At 44.4% G+C, this 21,404-nt stretch overlaps 1 protein-coding gene across 1 annotated transcript in view; it reads left to right on the forward strand.

The window, feature by feature from the left end:
• FLT3 (fms related receptor tyrosine kinase 3) overlaps window positions 1-21,404 on the forward strand; it is a 67,135-nt gene that overhangs the window by 34,366 nt on the left and 11,365 nt on the right. Inside the window, exons 9-17 of the mRNA XM_061133193.1 lie at window positions 357-525; window positions 9,884-9,987; window positions 10,969-11,077; window positions 11,342-11,520; window positions 13,019-13,125; window positions 13,237-13,369; window positions 13,456-13,560; window positions 18,192-18,302; window positions 19,732-19,885. Coding sequence (XP_060989176.1) covers window positions 357-525; window positions 9,884-9,987; window positions 10,969-11,077; window positions 11,342-11,520; window positions 13,019-13,125; window positions 13,237-13,369; window positions 13,456-13,560; window positions 18,192-18,302; window positions 19,732-19,885 — 1,171 coding nt within the window. The remainder of the gene's footprint in view (window positions 1-356; window positions 526-9,883; window positions 9,988-10,968; window positions 11,078-11,341; window positions 11,521-13,018; window positions 13,126-13,236; window positions 13,370-13,455; window positions 13,561-18,191; window positions 18,303-19,731; window positions 19,886-21,404) is intronic.

Consider the following 21,404-nt stretch of genomic DNA (forward strand, 5'->3'; position numbering starts at 1 on the left):
AAGTCACGAGGAGGCCATTCTGACTGAGGGATTGTCGGTGGGTCCCTCTGTGTCCACGGTTCACCAGGCTTGGGGAGTCCTCCAACCCCTTGAAATTGTATGCAAAATCAGTAGATGTCTTTATACATTTCTCTGGGAAGAGCATCAATTACTCACATCTAATTCTGAGTGTAATCAGAAGGTGATATGTTCAGGCTTCTAACTGGGGACAGGACTCATGTGTTTCTTGATAGGCTATCAAATCTCAGTTTTCTTGCATAAAACTGATGAATAAAAATTTATCATCTCAGTATATTTCCATATGAATCTCATTATCTAATTTAGAAATGCATTCTTTTTTTTTTTTTTTTTTACAGAAAAGGGATTTATAAATGTTTCCAAATCAAATGAAGACTATGAAATTGACCAGTATGAAGAGTTTTGTTTTTCTGTCAGGTTTAAAGCATACCCACAAATCAGATGTACATGGACCTTCTCTCGAAAATCATTTCCTTGTGAGCAAAGTGGCCTGGACGATGGGTACAGGTGAGTCCAGGAGGCATCATCATTCTTGGCCAGGCCCTTCTGGTTACCTTTGAGCTAATGTGCTATCATGTTGATATGGAAGACGAGGAAGCAAGCAGCAGACTTGAGGGCATAATGACAACTCTTTAATCAGTTCAGAGAGTGTAACCTACTCACGAAAAACAGAAAGAACCATTGTCGGTTTGAGCCCGGCATTTTCTGAGTCACCCGATAGTTACTTCCTATTTGAGGGTATGTGCTACTGGTACACGAAGTCTCTCTCAGCCCCTTGGCAGATGACTGAGGAAGTAAAACCCCTGAAAACCAGAAAACACTACCTATAGGTATATTGATTTGAGTTTTCAAAAAACAAACACAGACATAGCCCAAGGATAAATGCTGAAGGAAAATCTCATTTTCCTGGGGGTTTGTCCAACCGCACTCAAGTTTCTCTTATGGGAGAAATTCTTCAGTCCCTCTTTGGAAAATAAAAATCAACATGTTTTTAAAGTTGAAGGATAGTTAATTTGCAATGTTATGTTAGTTTCAGGTGTACAGAACAGTGATTCATTTATACACATATTTTTTGTTGTTGTGTAGTTGCTAAGTCATGTCTGATTCTGTTGCAACCCCATAGGCTGTAACCCGCCAGGCTCATCTGCCCATGGGATTTTCCAGGCAAGAATACTGGAGTGGGTTGCCATTTCCTTCTCCAGGGGATCTTCCCGACTGGGGGACTGAACCTGAATCTCCTTCATTAGCAGGCGGATTCTTTACCACTGGGAAGGCATCAGGGAAGCCTCTTATACATACATATATTCTTTTCCAGCTCCTTTCCCATTATAGATTATTACAAGATATTGAGTGCAGTTCCCTGTGCTAACCAGTAGGTCCTGTTGTTATCCTATTTTACATATAGTAGTGGGTATATATTAATCCCAAACTCCGAATTTATCTCTCTTTTTCCCTCAAAAGAACAGCTCTTCCTTGTATATCCTATGGCTCTGATGCTTCCTATCTCTTAAAACTAATCCCTGGTAGCAATGGTTTCAGGATAGACTATGAGTGGAGAGGCACCTGTCATGTCTTAAACAAGTCGATGGGTTTATGGTAAACCACTGATTCTCAATGTGAGTCCATAAACCAACTGTATAGGAATCATCTGGGTGGATATTAAAAATGTGGATTCCTTGCTCCCATTTCAGACACGATGAACCAAAATCGGGGCACAACCCCCAAAGGCTACATTTTTTAAAAGAATACTGCACAGTTGATTCTTGTTCTAATTTGTATCACAATATACTGATTCTGCAGTGGTTTTCACCATCAAAATATATTTTTCTTGACATTACAGCTGACTTGCAGAACATGTGGAGCACAGCTGAACGTTGTTCCAAGGTGCCATGTCAGGGCTTGGATTAATCTCCTTTGCTAGTCACTGGCTGTTGAGTTTAGATGCTAAAGTTAAGTCACAAAAGAAACTACGGTCAAGAGTTGGTTCTCTGGGGTGCACCTGTTACTTTGCCCTTTAATAACCACACTTGAGTAATTTCGGACGCGTACTGCATCCAGAGTCTATGTGTTTAATGAGAAACTCTGGTGATTCCTGTCACAGGTCTCGTCCTGGGCTGTGCGGTATGGATCCACCAGCCACACACGGCTGTTGAGAGCTTGACATTTGGCTGGTCCCAGTGGAGATGCACTGTGGCTGTAACATGCACACCAGGTTTTTAGGACTTAGTATGAGAAATAGGATGTGAAATATCTCAATAATTTTTATATTGATTATATGTTAAGATGATAGTATTTTAGATATATTAAGTTCAATAAATCTACCATTACTGTTTACTCCTTTTCACTTTTTTAGGTGGTTAACTGGAAACTTTAAAATTACGTTATGTGGCTTGCATTATATTCCTGTTGGATGGCACAGGTCTAGGAGACGAGTCAGAGTTAAGCTCTCGTCTTCACTTTCACTTTTCACTTTCATGCATTGGAGAAGGAAATGGCAACCCACTCCAGTGTTCTTGCCTGGAGAATCCCAGGGATGTGGTAGCCTTGTGGGACACAACTGAAGCGACTTAGCAGCAGCAGCAGCAGCATCTTTTTAAAAAATGTTTTATTTATTTAATTTTGACTGCACTGGGTCTTTGTTGCTGTGCCCAGGCTTTCTCTAGTTGCAGAGAGTGGTGGCTTCTCTTGGCTCTGGTGCTCAGGCTTCCTATTGAGGTGGCGTCTCTTGTTGAAGAGCCGTGGGCTTCAGGGCATGCTGGATCAGTTGCCCCACGGCATGTGGAATCTTTCCCAGACCAGGGATTGAACCCATGTCCCCTTCATTGGCAGGCGGATTCTTAACCACTAGACCACCAGGGAAATTCAAGCTCTTTTCATCTTGATTCTTCTCTGTTTCCTGATGACCATGCTGTTCTATACCCCAAAGTGATTTGTAGCTGATCTTTGTTTGCTTTTTTATTTTTTAAAAAGACCTTTTAGTTTAGAAGTCAGTTAATTTTTAAAATATTTATTTTATTTATTTATCCAGCTGTGCCAGGTGTTAGCTGAGGCATGTGGGATCTAGTTCCATGACTAGGGATTGAACCCTGTCCCCCTGTATTGGGAGTGTGGCGTCTTAGCCACTGGACCACCAGGAAATTCCCTTGTGTGCATTTTAAAAAACACACTATAATGCAGAGTTTGCATGGAACCGTCTGTCCTCTCTTGCCCAAGCCTCCTAACGTTCAAAGCATTCATTTTTAAAGTAATTAAGAAGGCAGCCTTTGGATGGACTCACAGTCCCCTAACTCAGGGCTTCTCAACAACAGACTGTTGACATCCTGGGCTGGGTAATTCTCCACTCAGGGTGCTGGGGGTGGTGGTGGTGGAGTCTTTCTTCTGTGTGGTAGGATATTCTGCCGAGTCCCAGCTCTCCACCCCGTGGATGTCAGTAGCACCACTCACCCCACTTGTGACAACTTAAAATATCTGCGGACATTGCTGGATGTCCCCTGGTGAGAAAAAGTTCCTGTGGTGGAGAACCATTGCCTTGGAGGGGGGCGTCACCCCATTGTCATAAGCCCTTATTCTGAACCATCAAACTTCTGAAAGTAGAAGGCAGGGGCTCAGTCCTCCTCCTGCTGGTTGAGTTGACTACTTGTATTTAGGATGCCCGTGCCACCCCTTTCCCTGTTCTTTGTGGTGTCACCCAGCGTCAGAGAAGCTCTCAGTTCTACAGAATTCTCTTGCAAAATTGATTCAAAGAGATAGATGATCAGTTCAATTTAGTTCAACAAATATTCCTTTAATACCTTCCCAATGGACTCAGTGCCCTCAGGGGCTGCAAGCGTGAACAAGGTGATGTCTCCCCCTCAACTCCCTCAAGTTATGCAGGCACATTTCAGTGCCAGGGCCCACCTGGGAGGTCGTTGCTATGTGTGCTGGTGACACCTGGCACCATTCTTAAGATCTGACAGACTCACTGATGAGAGGACCGTGTCTCTGACATATGTGGGTCTCGGGCCAATCTAGTTAATCTAGATGGTTTCATTCCATGACCACAACCTGCACCCCTGACCCCAAGTAGTTATCTTCAAGAGGCAGCTAAATGGATAAATTAGGGAAGATCTTGACGCCTATAGTGATGTGTACCTCTCACCCCTAGTTACCGGGTGATACAGTTAGCCTCTTGTGTGTTGAATCCCACTGTGGGGATAGGCATTGTCATTTTTCTGTCTTTTTAGAAAGGTGTTGTACAATGCCTTGTGCTATTGTACAAGGCAACAGCTATTTAGTAAATAGTCAACAGCTATTTAGTAAATGAATGAATTCATCATCACCTCCCAGAAATCAATTCAAAATGTGCACTCACCACAACACCTAACACTCAGTGCTTACTTTATTTAAAAAGTTCTTGAAGAGCTACAATATTAATTGATGAAAATGATGCAGTGAGTGTGATGGCCCACTTGACTCACAATGCCAGGTGAGATAGAGCCTCCTCCATCATGAAAGACACTCAAAATATTGAATAAAAGATGAACGACCAAAAAAATTGAGTACGAGTGCTTTCAATGTCTTCTGCTGTCTACATGAGGCTCTATGTTGTACCTGGGGATGCAGAATAAATTCTGAGTTCTTTTCCATTTTTTTATTATAAAAAGTTCCCAATTTATGAATGAACTCAGGGGATAGTACAGTGAGCATCCTTTACCCACCACTCAATTTCAACTATTTAGTCAAACTGAATTTTGTTGATGAAGTACAGAATTTTCATCATGTTGCAGGAGAGGACTTTAGAAGCAAAGTGCCACCAGTTTTTCTGTGTAACCGAAAGGTCTCGTAATAACAGTACTCCTGAAAAAGCTTTGGTGTGGTCGTGTGTGCGCCAGAAATCTAGCAGCTTCCCCCACCTTCACAGCTTCGTTTCTCCAATTTACTTCCTCAAATATTGCACAGTTTATTAGGGTTTGCCTTTATGTTTACGTTTTATGAATTGTAACTTTCCAGCAGCCCTGATAACCAGGTCTTGGGAAAAGGTTCTAGGATATTTCGTCTGTTCGTTTGCTTAATTTCATATCTCTGTAGACTTACAAACAAATCTGCCTTAGCTTTTCCTAATTTCATGGTTAAACACACACACACACCCATCCCCAAAACAACTTATTAGGATGTTATAATTATTTAAATAGTCTCTTCTGAGAGACTCTCCTTAGGCATGCCAGATTTCTGTATTTTCTTTTTTCCTGAAATATATAATTTTCCAACTCTACTAGTCTGAGTTCTGCCCACAACAGGCATTAACTGAGCGCTTCCTGGTACCAGCGGTATGGTGGAGTGTGGGTTCTGGGTGATGAGCCATGGTCCTTCTCAGGACAAACAGAAAGGCCAGCTCTCAAGTCAGTACATGATATGTGATTGAAGGATTGCATTGAGATTCTTTGGAAGGACTGTTTTGGTTCCCTGAAGGAGATGAGCCTTGAGTGTAATAAACACGAGGGGAAGATGTTTGCTTGTAGTGAACAGTGGGAGTTTCCAAATCCTGTCCACTCAGTTGTAAGGTATTGACCAGGTCATGAAGCCTCACTGAGAACAAAAGAAACTTCTTTGATCCCTTGCAATGTGCCAGTTTTATACAGATCATCTCATTTGATCCCATCATCCCATTTTATGAAATATGGAAACAGATTACGTTACTTACCCCAGACATAGGGCAAAGTCAGTCCCTTTCATTCACTCTTATTTTCTGAAATTGCCTTAAAAAGAAAAAAGATATAACACCGGCAGTTCCACTACCAGGGTTTATATTTCAGACTTTGCCTATGTAACTGCCATGATAGAAACAGAAGTATAGGTTTTTGTATAAACATGAAATTAATTGTGCCATTTATCACCTGATTTTTCCCTTTAAAATATCATCTCTTGCTATGTTAATAAGTGTATTATTATTTACATGATCACTTTTATGGCTATATGATATTCCACTTTTCAGAAGATTTTGACTAACTCCTTGATGGGCATTTACTTAAGTTTTTTTTTTTCTTTGCGTCTTTGTTTTAATGTGACTTTCTCACAAGGTATACCCCAGAGTAAAGCTTCTAAATGTCTTTTTTATTCAAAATGATTCCCAGACTTAATAAGCCTCATAGTAATGATGATCTAACACGTTTATCATGTTTACTATGTTCTAGGCACAATTACTGGAGAAAGAAATGGTAACCCACTCCAGTATTCTTGCCTGGAAAATCCCACGGACAGAGGAGCCTGATGGGCTACAGTCCATGGGGTTGCAAAGAGTCGGGCACAACTTAGCGACCGAACAACAGCTAGGCACTATTATAAACAGTTTATGCAAAACTGCTTTAATAAAAATTTAACAAAAACTACCCTAACAACCACATAAGGTAGATACTATCTTCATTTTGCAGATAAGGAAACCAGAACAGAGAGGTTTGATGACTTGTCCAAGGTCACACCACTGGATGATAGCGGTGTGCATTAGTCACTCAGTCATGCCCAACTCTTTGTGACCCCACAGACTGTAGCCCACCAGGCTCCTCTGTCCGTGGGATTCTCCAGGCAAGAATACTGGAGTGGGGTTGCCATTCCCTTCTCTAGAGGACCTTCCCGACCCAGGGATGGAACCTGGGTCTCCCGCATTGCAGGCAGATCCTTGGCAGGCTGAGCCGCCAGGGAAGCCCGGGTGATAGAGTCAAAGCCTGTGTTTGTAACCATCACTCTGGTACTGCCTCTGGACACCAGCTCATTTCAAATGTTCAAGATTCTCACACCCTGTGTGTGAGAGAACAAACATCCAGGTGTGCGCTTTGCTTATTAGAAATAAAAGTGTGCCTCCTTTTGAAATGTGCCATGCTTCACTATTGGGGATTTTTCTTGGTTTAAAATGTTTCGAAATTTTTCTTTTCTTATATTTTGGCTGCAAGGCATGTGTCATCTTAGGTTCCCCACCCAGGGATCGAGCCCACGCCCCCTGCATTGGAAGCATGGAGTTTTCACCACTTGACTGCCAGGGAAGTGCCCACTATTGGGTTTTTAATGATTATATTTCTCCAGGATTCTGGGCTGCCCTGAAATAAAATAAAAGTGAGCTTAGTATTATGTAGAGTGACATAAAATCAGCAGCAGCTCTCCCGCCCCTGTGTCTGACCCTGGACAGAAACATGTGTGGACCGGGTTCAACTTTAGCCGGACTGTGCCTGCTCCACACCCCGCCATCTGAGGGGCAGGGTCTCCTGATGGGGCCTCCCGGTGCCACGTGGAGTCCCCCAGTCTTGCCAGCCCCCTACTCTCCAGTTTCAGAAGCTCTCAGCTTCCCCAACCTGCACTTTATTATTCCCGGTCCTCTGGTTTGTCTTTCATCATCCCTTGCTCTTTGAACAAAGCCTTCTTTCTAGTGAAATTACTCCCTGCGCTGCAGGAAAGACCTGTGCCTTCTCAACTCCTCCCCTCTGGCCGCTAAATAAAAACTGAAAATCACCTGCATTTTGCTCATAACAGAGGAGAAATCCCTTCTCATAGTTGTACTGAAAATACATCTTAGTCACCAAAGGTATTTCACCGTGAATTCATTTCCTGATCTCCCATCTCCTGCCTGCTGGCCATTTTCAGAAAAGTCCCAGGGAAAGAGGAAGTTTTGAAACTCCCTGGTTCTAACTGGTTAGTCCTCCTGGAGTTTCCAGGGGAGGGTCAGCACTGCGTCCTTGCCCTTGCAGGGGTCAACTGCCATAAATAGGATAAGCAGACAAGTGGTTGAAGAGGACCTGAATATTCAATTTCTTTGTCCGGGCTGTTTCTGTGACCAGTTTCCTACCTGGAAGAGCGAGAATGTTTCAGATACTATCTCATCTATCCATGGCAAGTCAGGCTCCATTCAGATAGCACAAGAGACTTAGGAGGGAAACCGTTCAAGAAAAGATTTCTGGGACTTCCCTGGCAGTCCAGTGGTTAAGACTCTGCACTTCCAATGTTCGATCCCTGGTTGGGGAACTAGGATCCCACATGCCAGTGGTGCAGCCAAAAAAAAAAATAAAAACAATGCAGTCTCCACTTTAAAAAAAAAAAAGACAAACCAGATAGCTTTGGTCTACACAATTATCAATTGTTGTATTGGTCATTTCTTTATCAAATTGAATGATGCTTTTAGGCATGGTACCTGGCCAGCCAGACTGGCTTCATTTTTAATCTGTTGTTCCTTTTCAGAGTCTTTGGCTATTGTCCAGTGAGAATTACATTTTCGCTTGTGGAAGCTCACATCTTTCTTTTCTCGGACCACTTAAACCCTGCCTTCGTAAAGTCTGGGGGTTGCATGTAGTATTGCTTACTTTTCTCCCTAAAGTTATAATTTGGCTTTCCCCCCATCTTTCTGTCATTTTCCACTGCAGCCACCATTTCCTTCTTGTTGTCCAGAAGTAGGTCAAGGTAAGAAAGTCCCCTTTCTGCCTCTTCAGCCTTCTTATTAACGAGGCAAACAAAAATCTTGTTAGATGCTCACTTGGTAGGAAATGGAATCTCCCATCACTGTCCACAGTCAGAATTACCTTTGAGCTTCTAAGTTAAGGTTGCAGAACGTTGGCGCCAGGTAAACCGGTACTCAGAAGCTGCTCTGTCAGTTGCTAGGCGGGTGGTTTGACTCAGGAATCAGCTGGGATTCTGTTCTCTCCTTCATCTTCACATCTGGTCCAGCACCTGCTGCCTCTGATGGTCCTGGTGCCTCTTGGGTTGGCTGTTTCCACTCCCTCCCTGTTTTCCCTGCCTTCGACAACACTCATCTTTTCCCACTCTGAGCTCTCAAATCTGACCTTTTACTTCTCCTCCCCTACGACGTCCCACATCGTACCATAGCTGCATATTTATCGGTCTGCCTTCAAACTCTACGTTCTGTGAGAACAGAAACCTGATTTTTCTGACTGACTGTTGTATTCCGAATTCCTCCCACAAACAGCCTGTGCCATTGATGGGAGAATGAATGAGCGAATCCATGAATGAATGAAGGACTTGCTGGGTTACTTGAACAACTACTTCCAGACTTCCCTTCCATACACTTTCCTGCTGCATTTCACTCTAAACTGAAATCCTGTTCGTAACTTTCCTCTCCTGCTTAGGAGTCCACAGCATCCCCTCCCTGCTTTCTCCATCAGGTCTAAATAATTAAGTTGCTTTCCAGGGTCCCTGATCAGTTGGCTCCACTTGATCCCCTGTACGAGGTACCTGGTAGGTATGATGGGTAATCCCCAATACCAGATACCTGGTAGGTATGATGGATGAGCACTCCAAGTAGATAGTAGAGCCTGCTGAGACCACCCGGAGATTTCTGGACAAACTCAGTGGATTTGAGCCCTCGTCGCTGTTAATTGCTATGGGAGTCAAGGGCTGGTCATAGGTCCTGCCTTGGACCAACATCAGAGAGCTGTCCCTTCAGGAGGTTGGGGGGTCATGGGCTCTGCCACCCGCCAAGGTTTTTCCATGTTTCTGGGAAGTCAGACTAGTCTGGAATGGATGTAACCATAGGGGCTGGAACCTTCTTGTCTCTCTTAGGATCCCCAGCCTGGATCAGTGCTTCTCAACCTGTGATGTGAGTGTGAATCACAAGGAAATGATCTTAAAATGCAGACTCTCAGTCTGTAGGTGTTGGGTGGGGGCGGGGGCGGGGGCTGGGGCTTCGTGTTTCTAACAAATTCCCAGATAATATTGAGGCTGACGCTGCCTGTTTGTGGACCACACTTTGAGTAGCAAGTGAAGACCTCCTGTCCACTGAGCTTGAGAGACTGAAGTGTCTCCAGGGAGACTCCCCCCAAGCACACCATCACTCATTTCAGCGTCTCCTCAAAGAATCTGGCTAAGTCTGTCTTTAATCTTTTCCCAACAGCATATCTAAGTTTTGCAATCATAAACACCAGCCAGGACAGTATATCTTCCATGCAGAAAATGATGATGCCCAGTTCACAAAAGAGTTCACGCTGAATATAAGAAGTAAGTGAAGAGGATGGGATGAATGGAGAGAGTAGCATGGAGACATATATTACCATATTAAATTAGACAGCCAAGGGGATTTGCTGTATAAGGAAGGGAGCGCAAACCGGGGCTCTGTGACAACCTACAGGGGTGGGACGGGGTGGGAGGTTCGAGGAGGTTCAAGAGGGAGGGACGTACTTATACCTATGGCTGATTCATGTTGATGTATGGCAGAAACCAACGCAATATTGTGAAGTAATTATCCTCCAGTTAAAAATAAATAAATCGAAATTAAAAAAAACAAAACAGAAGTCAAGTAGTCAAGAAATTTTATTTCACTCTTGTGACTCCTTAATGATGCATTAACTCGGACCAGAAAGAGCTAAGCAATGGCTTCGGGAAGGAGTGTGATGAAACTGTTTTGACCTGTGGAAGTGTTCTGAAATTGTACTTTCACATCTCCTGGCTCTGCTGATACACAGACCTCTTTCTGGGCTCATCCGTTTAAGTTAAGATGCTGAGTCCAGGTCCTCTCTGAAGGTGCTTTAGTGTGTCACTTTATTGGCTTTAGTACTTTGAAAGATCATGTTAAGAAAAGGCCAAAAGTCATACTACCTGCCATTTAGTTGTTTTAATAATTTTTGTTTCTTTGGTCTATGAAAAGAGGCGAGTACCTTTTGTTGGACTTTTTCTGCAGATGCTTCTCCTGGAGCTAATACTCATTTTAGGGTGAGCGAGTAGATAGAGTCTACACCTGCAGCCTCTCCAGGAAGGGTCTAGTGATGGACAGGGGGTGCTCCTCAGAGAGGTGGTAGGGCTGCCCGCACCGACGGTGACATGACAAGGGGAAAGGACCCCCCGCTCTGAGTCCTGCCTGAGACACCCTCCAAGAAGCAAAACTGCTTACAGTGCGTGGGCAGCCTATATAAACCTGACTTTGAAACCCTTTCTGAAAAGTGCATTACTCCATGAGCTTGTCTGTCCTCTTGTTTTCTACAGGGAAACCTCAAGTGCTGGCCGAGGCATCTGCAAGCCAGGCTTCTTGCTCCTCTGATGGGTACCCAATACCATCTTGGATCTGGAAGAAGTGCTCAGACAAGTCCCCCAAGTAATGCAGACCTTGGCCTCTCTTGTGTTAGAAGAACATGAAACTCTCTCTGACATACTGACGCTTTCTTGTGAATTCAGTTTAAGAAGACACGCTAGAGCATTTCAAATGCTTACCTTCCTAGTCGACCATAATTCTTAATGATCATAGATTGTTTCTGATAACGTATAACAGATGTGTCTCTTACAGACCCCATTAGAGAAACCCTCACTTCCAATCTGATGACAGCCACACCCCTCTGACTTCTCTGTCATTTCTTTTCAGCTGCACAGAAGAAATCACAGAAGGAATTTGGAATAAAAAGGCCAACAGGAAAGTATTTGGACAGTGGATATCGAGCAGCACGCTGAACATGAGCGAGGCCGTCAAAGGGTTCCTGGTGAAGTGTTGTGCCTACAATGCCCTCGGCACGTCCTGTGAGACAATCCTTCTGAGCTCACCAGGTACACAGCAGTCGCTGTTGAAACTCGCCACCTTCCGGAATTCCCCACTGGAAGTTAGGCCCTGTCTTTGGCTTTTATCTGGGGGTGTAGGTTCAGTGTGTGAGATGAGAAGGCTTTTTGAGTCAGGCAGGAATCCCCACTGAATATACATGTTCTGTAGTTTAAGGGCAGAGTGACTTCTACTGATGTTACTGTAACTCATGAATTCATTGTGGGTAGAACCTCAGACTCCTGGTATAGTGGGCATCTACCCCGACGACCCTGGTAGCTCAGTGGCAAGGAATCGGCCTGCCAAGCAGGAGACTCAAGTTTGATCCCTGGATCAGGAAGATCCCCTGGAGAAGGAAATGGCAACCTGGAGAATCCAGGTTCTTGCCTGGAGAATCCCATGGACAGAGGAGGCTGGTGGGTTACAGTCCCTGAGGTCGCAAAGAGTCGGACGCAACTTAGCGACTGAACAACAGAAACACAGAGACCCAGAGCCAGGGAGAGAGTTGAGTAATTTGGAGCCTCTGCCACTTTTCCTTTCAGTTCATCTCCTTATTTGCCTTTTAGCCTGCTGTTTTATCATTTTTGGTTTGATATTTAGAGCCCTCTGAAATTAAGCAATTCTGAAACCTGGCCGCCTACACTAATGGTTTAGAATCACCAGCATCCCCAAACTAACTTCCCCACATTCATATGACAGCTTCATTGTGGGAAGACAAGTTTCTTTTTTTTTTCAAATTGAGCTATAGTTGATTTACAATGTTCTGTTAGTCTTGGGTGTACAGCAAAGTGATGCAGGTTGTTGTTTTTTTTTTTTTTTTAGTGATGCAGTTTTGTATGTGTCTTCTTTTTCAGATTCTTTTCCACTATAGTTTATTACAAAATATAGAATATGCTGATAGTTCCCTTTGCTGTACAGTGGGACCTTGGTGCTTGTCTACTTTGTGTATAGTAGACAAACATTCTTGATTCAGTCACATGTGTGACTTTTCAGATTGTTTTCCATTATAGTTTATTACAAGATATTAAATATAGTCCCCTGTGCTATATACTAGAACTGTATTGTTGATCTGTTTTATATATGGTATACAGAATTCTTTTTTAAACAAAATCTGGCCTGACTATCCTGTGGGTTTAAATAGATGTAATCCTTAAAACCCCTAGTAAATGATTTTTTATTTTTTTCCTGCAAGTAAATGATTTTTTAAATTGAGCTCAGAGGGACTTCCCTGGCCACCCAGTGGTTAAGACTCTGCATCAATGCAGGGGGCATGGGTTCCATCCCTGGTCATGACCCATAAATAAATAAAATGGGTTCAGAATCATCTAAAATTTTCTGGGAGGGAAGTGTCCTTTATATGAACATGGCCTGATTTTTCTGTGGGCTTCTGTGCATAGAGGGCTTGTAAGCGTCACAAATAACAGCCCCTCACACGGGACAAGAGAGGTTGTAGCGAGCCTGCGATCTCCGGATTCTCACCCACTGCTCTGGGATGCTCTTCCGTTGCAGGGCCCTTCCCTTCCATCCAGGACAACATCTCATTCTATGCAACAATTGGCCTCTGTCTTCCCTTCATTGCCGTTTTAACCATGCTGATTTGTCACAAGTACAAAAAGGTAAAAGCAAAGGTTAAAAAAAAAATGGAAAAAAAAAAAAAAAAGCCGTCACTGTGTCCCATATCTGAAGAACGCTCTGTGGCTAATTGACTCATTATTTCTTCTCGGAAGCAATTTCGGTACGAAAGTCAGCTGCAGATGGTGCAGGTGACCGGCTCTCTGGATAACGAGTACTTCTACATTGACTTCAGAGAATATGAGTATGACCTCAAATGGGAGTTTCCGAGAGAAAACTTGGAATTTGGTAAGAATCGGATGTTTCCCCTGTTTCCTTCCTGTGGGAAAATCCTCAGCGAACGCTCACTCACTCACTCACCACGTATCTTGCAGGGAAGGTCCTCGGGTCGGGTGCTTTTGGAAAAGTGATGAATGCGACCGCCTACGGAATTAGTAAGACAGGGGTCTCCATCCAGGTCGCAGTCAAGATGCTGAAAGGTACAGAGACGCGCCGAGGGGGGAGGTGCCACCTGCCGCCTCCTCTTTTCCATCACGGTTTTGGGTACTGCTTGCCCGGCTTCAAAGCTTAAAAGGGAGTGAGTTGGGGTTGGTGTCCACTAAATTATGAATATAAAATGCAAGTCCACCTCTTCTTCCTCTCTGTCTACTTTAGGGTTTTTTCAGTGTTGGGGTTACCATTGCTACAGGCAACTGTGTGTCTTACATGGTGACACGGACTCTGGGTAGAAGAGGCAATCGGTGCCTTCTGTATCACTCCACACTCATTTCTCATCCGCCCTCCCCAATATCCAGCCTGAGCATCACTCACTTAGCAAGAGCGCCCCCAGCTGGCTCTAAGTGATCAGTGACCCCCGCCCTCCACTGCCCCCACCATGAACTAAGTCTAATGGGCAGTTTTCTGTCCTCACATTACTTGAATTTTCAGCACAAGTTGGCACGATCGACAGTTCCCTCCACCTTTTTGTGCTTTCTTCCTTCAGTTTCCATGGCGCCATATCCTTCTGGTTCCCTCCCACCCTCTGACTGCTGCACTGTCCTTGGCTGCTCCCTCATCTTCTCATCCATCTCTCACGTGGAGTTCCCGAAGACTTGCTCCGGGTCCCACTTTCCTGTCCACTCCTCACACTCAAGGGCTGTCTCAGCTCGCCCATGACCTCATCCCGTGTACGAATGGTTCTCACGATTGCATCTCCCTGCTAAGCTTCAGGTTATGTCCAAATGCCTGAATGTCTCCTGCTGCTGCTGCTGCTAAGTCGCATCAGTCGTGTCCGACTCTGTGCGACCCCATAGACAGCAGCCCACTAGGCTCCGCCGTCCCTGGGATTCTCCAGGCAAGAACACTGGAGTGGGTTGCCATTTCCTTCTCCAATGCATGAAAGTGAAAAGTGAAAGTGAAGTCGTGTCCGACTCTTTGCAACCCCATGGACTGCAGCCCACCAGGCTCCTCCGTCCATAGAATTTTCCAGGCAAGAGTACTGGAGTTCCAGGGTCCCTCAAAGACAGCCTATCCAAAGTGGACTCCTCCAACTCTGGCCCTTGGTTGATACTCCCTCTCTCACCGATTGGTTATAAGTACCAGTGATTGGCCATGGGCCACCCAATTGGGCCAACCAGGAACCTAGGACTGACTTATCCTAGAAACCATCCTCATTGTAACTATTCCTATCAGGCTTCCTGCAGGTGCCTCTTGAGTCCATCCTCTTTTCTCTTAACCCCTGTTACTGCCTGTCTCTTCCGAATGGATGCACCAGCCTTCTAAGAAGCTACTCTATGTGCACTCTTACCTCCTTCTGAATTTTGAAGCCCAAGTGATGCTTCTGAAATGCAAAGCTGATCACATACTTTTCCTACTTAACCTTCCCAGTTGCTTCCATCTTGAACAGTCCACACAGCCCAGCACGATGTGGCTGCAGCTCTCCTCTGCCCTCGCACTCCAGCACGGCACACGGCCAGCCCTCGGTTCCTCTGGAGTGCCGTGCTTTTCCCGCCTCAGGGCCTTTGCACATCCATCCTTCCCCTTCCCCTTTCACGGCATCACTGCCTGCTCTTCCCGTAGATCTCAGCTCAGATACCACTTCCTCTGGGAAGCTATCTCTTACGCCCCAGATAAGCTCAAGTTCCTTGCTGGATGCTGTAGCCCAGCTCCCTGTGGGCTTCCCCCCGCCCCATAAAATTGATCACAACTATAATTACATGGTTGTTTATTTATTTAACTAGTGTGTTAGCTGCCCCAGTAGTCTGCAAGCCTCATAAGGGCAGATCTGTATATTTTGGATGCTGTCCTCTTTCTCTTTCTTTTTTTAAATTTCATTGGAGTATAGTTGCTTTGGGGTTTCCCAGGGGTAAAAAGTCCATTTGCCAATGCAGGAGATGCAAGAGACAGGGATTTGATCCCTGGGTCAGGAAGAGCCCCTGGAGTAGGAAATGGCAACCTGCTCCAGTATTCTTACCTGGAGAATTTCCTGGACAGAGGAGCTGGTGGGCTACAGTCCATGAGGTTGCAAAAGAGTCAGACCCAACTGGGCGCACACACACGTAGCTGCTTCGCCATGTTGTGTTAGCTTCTGCTGCACGGCAGAGTGAGTCAGTAACATGGATACATCTATTTCCCCTTTTTTGGATTTCCTTCCCATTTAGATCACCACAGAGCATTTTGTCAAGTTCCCTGTGCTCTACAATAGCTTCTCATTAGTTATCTATTTCATACACAGTATCAACAGTGTGTATATTTCAATCCCAATCTCTCAGTTCATCCTACTCTGCCACCCCCTTGGTATCTATAAGTTTGTTCTCTGTGTCTGCTTTGCAAATAAATTCACCTGTACCGTTTTGCGAGGTTTCACATATAAGTGATATTATATGATATTTGTTTTTCTCTTTGTGACTTACTTCACTGTTTGACTGTCTCTAGGTCTATCCATGTCTCTGCAAATGACGCCATCTCATGCCTTTTTATGGCCGAGTAATATTCCATTGTACCTCATCTTCTTTATCCATTCCTCTGTTGATGGACATTTAGGTTGCTTCCATGTGGTCCTCTTTCTTGATCTTGGCCCATCCAGTGACTTCAGGACTTCTTCCTCATCCTTCCCACTCTGAGTTCACTTGGTTAACTCCTGTTTTCCCTCAGGTCTCAGCATAAACATTTAGTATCCCCTTCCCCACTCTCCCCAAGTCTGGGTTAGGTGTCCCTCTTGTGTAGGACAGCATCCTACATTCATTTTCCATGTGGCATTTATTTTTTATTTTTATTGAAGTGTAACTGATTTATAATTGTTGTATTAGTTTCTGCTATATGACAAAGTGACTCCATTATACATATGTTACATTATTTTTTATATTTTTTTCCGTGATGATTTATCACAGGATATTGAATTTAGTTCCCTGTGCTATACAGTAGCTTATCCTTGTTGCTTATCCATCCTATAGATGATAATTTGCATCTGCTCACCTCAAACTCCCAGTCCCCACCTCCCCCCATGCCCTTCCTCCTTGGCAACCACAAAGCTGTTCTTTATGTCTGTGAGTCCTCTTCTGTTTCACAGATAGATTTGCTTGTGTCCTGTGGCAGTTACGATACTATATTGTAGTTTATTTACTTGTCTCCCCTTTCAAGGAGGCTGTAAGCTCCAGGAAGACAGGGGCTGTGTCTTTCTACTATTTATTCCCCCCCAGGTTCCGGCACATTGCCTCCTACCCAGTAGGCATTCAATAAATACTTGTTGAATGAATGAATGAAAGTCAGGGAGTGGTATATGAAAGTGCTTTGAAAAAGTTAGGGTCATTGTAAAGTATGTCCTTTGGGTCATGAGGAACAAGACATGGACACCTGAAAGGCACGAATCCCTGTGCAACGTGAGGCAGTGGGAGATGTGACACAGAGTGGGTCCCGACGCACTCAGAGAAGGATGTCACTCCTAGGCCAAGAGGTTGGAAATCTGGATGCTCCTGAGAGCTCACACAAGTCAAAATAGAAGTACTGACGCTCTGGAAAAGCCACTTGAAGGCTAGCATCTTCCAGGAAGAAACAATGACACCCAGAAATAGCCAATCAAGTCTCCACTGAATGTAAGAAATGGAGGAGTGGGTGCCTGGAGGGCAAGATCCTGAGACCCTGCCCTGGCCTCTAGGGCTCCAGCACCCTCCTGGCAGTGGCAGGTGGCCTGACTACCTGCGCACGTTGGCCTCGATGACAGGAGATCTTTAAATTCACCAATAAGTACCTCCATGCCACATTTCTAAGCAAGATGCCAAGTAAAATTTGCTAAACCATCTAGCCTTACTCCAGGGGAAGTAGTAGATAAATTCTAGCCTAGTCAGCGGTGATCGTCCTCATTATCAATTACGGAGTTTCTTGAGAACTTGGTCGGTGAGAATTGGTCCTCTTTGACCTTCTTACCAAGCTTCCCAGGTGGTTCAGCAGTAAAGACTCTGCCTGCCAATGCAGGAGACATGGGTTGGTGGGTTCAATCCCTGGGTGGGAAAGGCCCCCAAAGAAGGAAATGGCAACCCGCTCCAGTATTCTTGGCTGGAAAATCCCATGGACAGAGTAACCTGGAGGGCTACAGTCCATGGGGTCACAAAGAGTCAGAGCCAACTTAGCAATGAGCACTCAGGCAGCCTGCACAACCTCCTGACCATTGGATTCCTGACAAATTTAAGGTCCTAAATCTGAGGATCACAGGTTGGAACCCTCACTAACATTCCCATCTTGTCACTCTATGACTTCAACAAACCAAAAGTCAAAAAAAAAAAAAAAAAAGCATGCTTCTCCCTTCAGCATATTCATTAACTTCTACTGTGGAGGAAAGTCATGTATTATTATTTTTTTCTTTTCTTGTTTAAGGGTCAATTCTAAAGATTTTTATGTTACAGGTAGAGGAAAGTCCAGTAGAAAAGCACATTATTTGATTCAACTTTCATGCTGCAATCTTTGACATTCTGCCTTAAAATATAGTGTATTGCTATTCAAAATGTATGTATTATTGAATGTATTTTAAAACTTTTATGCAAATCTTCTCTGAACAGAGGAAGATTTTAATTTATCAAATAATGTAAAGTACCTATTTTACTTCCGTTTTTCATTTGTGATGCCCTGCCATTGACAGAAAAAGCAGACAACTCGGAGAGAGAGGCTCTCATGTCTGAACTCAAAATGATGACCCACCTGGGCAGCCATGAGAATATCGTGAATCTGCTGGGGGCGTGCACCCTGTCAGGTAACCAGTTCCCACTCAGATCACCTAGAAGAAAACATTTTAGCCTGGAGACAAAGATGGTGTTTGTTCTCCTGTTTCTCTCCTTTTCATAGTTACAGTGTGAGCCCCCGAACCCAAGTGGGATTAGACATACAGTGCTTCAGGGTTAGATGCATTCGTATAGATAGTGCCCGTCTTCACTGGGAAATGTCATGGAATTCTAAGTCACTTAAAAGGAATTCCCTGGCTATCCAGTGATTAGGGGGCTTCCCTGGTGGCTCAGCGGTAAAGAATCTGCCTGCAGTGTAGGAGACACCGATTCTGTCCCTGGGTCAAGAAGATCCCCTGGAGCAGGAAATGGCAACCCACTCCAGTATTCCTGCCTGGAGAATCCCATGGACAGAAGAGCCTGGTGGGCTACAGTCCATGGGGTTGCAAAGAGTCGGACACGACTTAGGCACTGAACCACCACCACCACCAGCAGTTAGGACGTGGCATTTTCACTGCTGTGTCCAGGGTTCAATTCCTGGTCAGGGAACTAAGACCCTGCAAGCCTCGTGGTGTGACATGGCAAAAAAGTTAAATTAAAAAAAATAACAATAACAGCGTCGCAAGCACATTTTATGTGTCTCTCTCTACCTGCCCAGGAGGTGCTTCTCCCTGGCTGCAGAGCTTGGCCACTGCCCCAACCGGGCTGTTTCAAATAAGATGCAGCCATGGAGGGCTTTCAAACTCTATTGTCCCAGAATCCAGTGGAGCCCATGCCCTGATTCTCTCCCTTCTGCCTGGAAGTGCCCGAACCCTGTGCCCAAGCATCACTCCTTTAGGGTCAGCCAGCCAGAAATAAGGAGAAAGTGGGTTTAAGAGGTGCGTGTGTGCTAAGTCGCTTTAGTCAGGTCTGACTCTTTGCAATCCCATGCACTGCAGCCCACCAGGCTCCTCTGTCCATGGGATCTCCAGGCAAGAATACTGGAGTGGGTTTCTGTGCCCTCCTCCAGGGGATCTTCCTGACCCAGGGATCAAACCCACATCTCTTGCTGTCTCCTGCATTGGCAGGCAGATTCTTTACCACTAGCAGCACCTCGGAAGCCCTTTAAGAGGTGACTAGGGATATATTTCTCCCTCCTCAGGCAAACCACAAATCAGCATATATTTTACCAAGTGGTCCCAGTACAGGCAGCATATTGTTATCCATTGTAAACTGGAGAATCCCCGGGGCCAGTGGTTGTTGGCTGAGCCCAAGTGAAAGGCAAGAAGAGACAGCTTTCCAAAGAGTCTGGACAAAAAACTGAAATTGACTTTAGAGTCCAAGATGAGATAGGTTCAGAGAGAATTGTGCTCCCACCTCTCCCCACCAAAGTTCTCATAGAGTGCGGTTTCTGCTACATAGATGTCTGAAAAAAACTATTCGGTGTCTGTATACCTGAAATTAAAACCATCACTATTTCAGGACCAATTTACTTGATTTTTGAATACTGTTGCTACGGCGACCTTCTCAACTATCTAAGAAGTAAAAGAGAAAAATTTCACAGGACGTGGACAGAGATTTTCAAGGAACATAATTTCAGTTTTTATCCCACTTTCCAATCACACCCGAATTCCAGGTAAGCGACTTGTCACAGTTTATAATAACACATTGCAGAACAGACAAAGTGTGATGGTTAAATGCATCCCACCAGCCAGTTTCTAAGGACCACTGTCCAGCGCAGTGTGATCTATGTGTTTTAAGACCTAGGAAGGTCATTTATCTTTGCCATAGTTTCCCTGCTGATTTGAACAATGAGGTTTTCCCTGTCCTGCAGTACAGGCACTGTAGCTGAACCAGTGATTTCAGCCCACTTGTACCTAATTGCATCCTAGACATAGGACCTTTTAGGAAAGGTGCGTGATTCAATCTGTCAGGCCTCCTGGTTGACACATGGGTATTGGTAGGAAGAAAGAGCGCCTTTCCCAAAGCCCCTGTTATATTCCTAGAAAGTAGTGCAGGTCCTGGGAGTATTGCACAAAAGAGCTCTAAATTCATAAAATGGATTTTGAAAAATTAGGATAGATTGATTGGCATAACGATGGGAGTAAAATAAAGTCGGGGTGATGTTCATCTCTGTGCTCTGCCATCCGTGGACTCCTAAGTGGTTCGTGGTCCCCACAGGCTGTAGGTTTGGCGGAATGCTCGTCCTCCTCCTTGGACATTTCTGGCTGATCACTTGAACATAGTAGCTCAGTAACAGCCTTCTCAGAGTGAATTCACAGGTGCTCTGATAGAATGGTCCTCAATCCCTAGTGCATTTCTATTTCCTTCCTACATGAAAGCTGTCCCTTTTTCTAGAGGTGGATTTGTTAGAGACTTTTAACTTTATGGGGGGGATGTATGGAGGGTGCGTTTGAGAGTCCTTGTTTTCTTGGCATGTATGTTTCAGCACATGCCTCTGGCCTTCTAGTGCTGAGACAGACTAACATCCTGAAGCTGGGGACCCCATGGAGACCCCAGGCATGTCTTTGTGCAGCTGCCCTTAACAATTCACACCAGTCTTCCCTTTCGTGCTTGTTTCTCAGTTCATATTCTCAGACCAAGAGGATTCTGTAATGTCATCTGTGTTTTAGAACGGAGTCGTGTGTGACCAGCACTCCTTGGTTAGTGACAACTGTGTTGATCAACTCAGCACCTTCGATTCATTCCAGTCACTGGATATTAAAAACACGAAGCAATTACTTTTGGAATATTTGTGGTCTGAAATCATTAAGCCATTTTGTAAAGATATGGACATTGTAATTAGAGTAAACTCTTATGCTAGAAAAAATGGAATCATTGTATATCATGCATACAAAATTCCTCAGTGAAGAGTTTTACTTTATACATAAAAGAGATTCTCAGTGTTACTCCTTGTTAATTTCACAGGGAAAGGAAATGAGCTTTACAAAGGCCAACTTGGAAAAAAAAATGATGATGAAACACTTAAAGTTCTCTATAGAAGATTTGCATGACATGGACTTTTATAGGGAAAGTCACACTCCTTATTAGCTTCGTGATTTCGGCAGATCATATTTATCTCATCCAGCCTAATTTCTCTTTTGTGAAATGTGACTTTGACACCCAGCTTGTAGGCTTGTGGGAAGAACTGAGTG

The sequence above is a fragment of the Dama dama genome, chromosome 30 (genome assembly GCF_033118175.1).
Source record: "Dama dama isolate Ldn47 chromosome 30, ASM3311817v1, whole genome shotgun sequence".
In the NCBI taxonomy this organism is placed as follows: Eukaryota; Metazoa; Chordata; class Mammalia; order Artiodactyla; family Cervidae; genus Dama; species Dama dama.